The sequence below is a fragment of the Rhinolophus hipposideros genome (assembly GCF_964194185.1).
Source record: "Rhinolophus hipposideros genome assembly, chromosome: 21".
NCBI lineage: Eukaryota > Metazoa > Chordata > Mammalia > Chiroptera > Rhinolophidae > Rhinolophus > Rhinolophus hipposideros.
Genome location: NC_138067.1, coordinates 21,855,620 through 21,858,784, shown reverse-complemented (window position 1 = coordinate 21,858,784; position 3,165 = coordinate 21,855,620). Strand labels below are relative to the sequence as shown.

At 42.1% G+C, this 3,165-nt stretch overlaps 1 protein-coding gene across 4 annotated transcripts in view; it reads left to right on the top strand.

The window, feature by feature from the left end:
- Positions 1 to 3,165, top strand: part of SF3B3 (splicing factor 3b subunit 3) — a 40,988-nt gene that overhangs the window by 524 nt on the left and 37,299 nt on the right. The window contains exons 1-2 of one of the 4 annotated variants that reach the window (XM_081031931.1): positions 112 to 229; positions 3,009 to 3,146. In XM_081031931.1, coding sequence (XP_080888057.1) covers positions 3,077 to 3,146 — 70 coding nt within the window. In that variant the 5' untranslated portion in view covers positions 112 to 229; positions 3,009 to 3,076. Of the gene's footprint in view, positions 1 to 111; positions 292 to 2,934; positions 3,147 to 3,165 lie in introns of those variants that run through there. The other 3 variants (XM_081031932.1, XM_081031930.1, XM_081031933.1) reach the window with 3 other exon arrangements.

The following is a 3,165-nucleotide window of genomic DNA, read 5'->3' as shown; positions in this document are numbered from 1 at the left end:
GTAGGTTCAAATACTTTTCAATGCGGCGAGGATGCAAGACCAATGCATTAAAAAATTACGTATATATTATTTAGGCGCCAGTTGGGAACCTCTTTCCGCCGCGCGCCAATTGGAAGGTCCCTGTCTTGAGAGTTAATGGCGGACGCGGGTGGGTTGTCGTTGGAGGTGGCTTAGGCCTTGAAGGAACCCTGCATCCGTTGGATATCTCCGCCATCCTCCCCGCTGCCGGGTAAAGAAGCGGCCTCCCGGCTTCCCTGGTCCCACAGAGGCGTAGAGCGGCCATATAGGAGGGTAGGCTGTTTTTGGTAGGAGTCTCTGAGGCAGCCTAGGCCTGAGAGGTCCGGGCAGAAGAGGAGGTCGAGGGGACCGCTTGGGGCATAAAACCGGCTACCAGGAATTGTCCCCTATTTCTGTGTACCAGGGGGAAAGGAGGGCTGGCGCTGAGGCCTCTTTGTACCTGTGGGAGGTGTGCGAAGGGGTGGGAGGGATGTCTCTTGGATAGAGGGAACGACACATGGACGGGAAGGTGAAAAAAAACCCAGCGTGTTAAAAGCGTAAATAACGGCAACAGGTTTGGAGCCAAAGACCCAGTTTTGAATTTGCATTTTGGTACTTGGTCAACATGTGTCCTCCTCTGATCAGTTTTATTTGCAAAATGGGGGACAGTGATCCTCCTGTCTTGAAGACTTTCGGGGTTCAAACGCGATGCTGTTCATTTGGCGCCTGAGAAGAGAGGGAGTGAGCAAATCGCAGTCTTTTTCCGGTAATCGCAGACGGGAGATAGACGTGGGGGAAGTCACCAGCTTTACCAGGTTTTGGCCGCAGATGGCTCCTGGTGCACAGTTGTAGATTTAGGCTGATCTTCCAAAATGCACCTTCTTCTGTTACCGAAGATCAAAGAATAGCTGGGGAACTTGGCTCAAACAAGGTTTGGGGAAAAATGAATTCCAAGGATCGGAATGGATGGCTTTCGTTACAAAGGAGCTGGGAAGTAGTAGGCTGAGTTCTTCCGCCATAAAGAGGGAACCGTAGCCTGGGGGGAGCTTTCCATGGGTGACGCTTCAGGGCTTCAGAAGTGGCCCGGGGTTTCCTCTGCCTTTTTAAACAAAACGAAACAATTCTTTACCTTTAATATAGTTAATCCTACGACATGGACCACGTTGATGACACAAATAGGGCTTTCAATATGAATGTGTTAATACCAGCAACTTTGAAATTATGTTTGAAATTTTGTGGCTGGAGCAAGATGCCAGAGGACAGATCCTTAAGTATGTTTAAGAATTACATTTGCTCCTTTTCAATTAAGAGCAATTACAACATACTTGGCTGCCTGTTTTTCCCGACTTGAAGCAGAGCACAACTTTCCCTGGAACTTTTCCCAGTGTCTAAGCCCTTGTGCGTGTGTGTGTCCATGTTTGTCCATGTTCATGTGTCCTTGTCTCTGGCGTGTGTTTCCTGTTTTTCTTATAGGTCATCCCCCCACTCCCTTTTTATTTGACCCCAGGCCTTTCTTTTCCTTTTTCCCTGTTGATCCTAGAAAAGCATTAAAGATGTTCCTTAGTTTCAAGTAGGAAAATTTATATCCATTTCCAGCCTGGAGGATTGATCTTTTCCTCTGTTAGTTGCCCTGCTTTTGCCCAGCACTGGAATGATTATTATGTATAAAGACATTTTTTCTTTCTTAACGAAACCAAATTTGTATATTAATTAACGCAGTAGTTACTTGGATTTCTCAACTTCCCTCGCTTTTGTCCCTATGTGATTGTGGTAAAATTAACTCAATTTATTTTCCAGCAGCAACTGTGTATGGGTATAGTTTTGGGTAATTATTTTGTGTAGAGGTATATGCGTTTGCAGTCTTTAGTCCTGTCTGATGGGAAGAACCTTTTCAGTGATTACTCCTTTAAGGAGTCCGCCTGAAGTGGCAGGAATTCAGTTTCATTTTAGTTTTTGATTGTGACTAGGTTTAAAAATCAAATTCTAATCACTCAAATACACAACTATATTAAGAGATTCATATGAAAACCACCAAATTACCAATTTTTATATTAGATTAGCAGAGGTCTGGTTGTGGGGAAATAGGAACTCCTACATTGCTGGAGATGTAAATTGGTGAGTTTATTTGAAAGACAGATTTCTTTCTTTGAAAGAAATTTGGCAATATCTATCAAAATTTCGGATGTATGAATCCCTCAACCCAGCAATTTCACTTTTATGAGTTGTAGAAGTAATATTCATGCACACATAAATGACCTATATGTGAGTGAGTTTATATGCAGCAGTGTTCATAATAAGAGATTGGGGATAACCTAAATGTTCATCTGTAGAGTATTGGCTAAACAAATTCTAGTATACTCATTCAGAGGAAAACTCCAGCTGTAAAATAAAAGGAAAGCCCTTTGTTTATTGCTATTCCCAAGATAGATAAAATAATAAGACATTAATTGCAGTATAATGTGAGTGTATGATATGTAGTACCCAACCTTTAGTTAAAAGGGGTAAGTTACAGTATTAATGTACATTCTTGCTTATCTATACAGAAAATATCTAGAGGAACACGGTGGATGTACCATGGTGAAATTGATTTCCCAGTGAGGAGAATGGGTGGAGGGAGGTTTTTGCTGTGCTTTTGAATTCTGAAATTTGTGAACATGCAGCCTATTCAAATACAAGTATAGGTAGACCTACTTAGTTTCTGTGACAAAAATAGCAGATACATTGTTGCATTAATGGTACAGATCCTAGCTCCCAACATTTTTACCACTTGTTATGTGACATCAGATAGGTGATTTAATTTTTTAGCCTTAACTTCTTCATCTATAAAATGAATATTAACATTAAGTACTTTATAGCTTTCTTGTGAGAATAGAGGCAAAGTATGTAGCATATGCCTGGCATGTAGAAGACACTAATTATAAATATGTTCCTCCACAGGCCTTACTCTATGTTTCTTCTGCCATCAGCCAGAAGTTCCCAGCTGATATATTTTTTTTTTCATGTGCTCTTAGTTTGCTTTGACTTCATATAACCCACACCTGGATTGTGGAGTGGTCGGTGGCTCCGTGTTGCTGCCACCATGTTCCTGTATAACTTGACCTTGCAGCGAGCCACTGGCATCAGCTTTGCCATTCATGGCAACTTCTCCGGTAAGGTCTCCAGTTACTA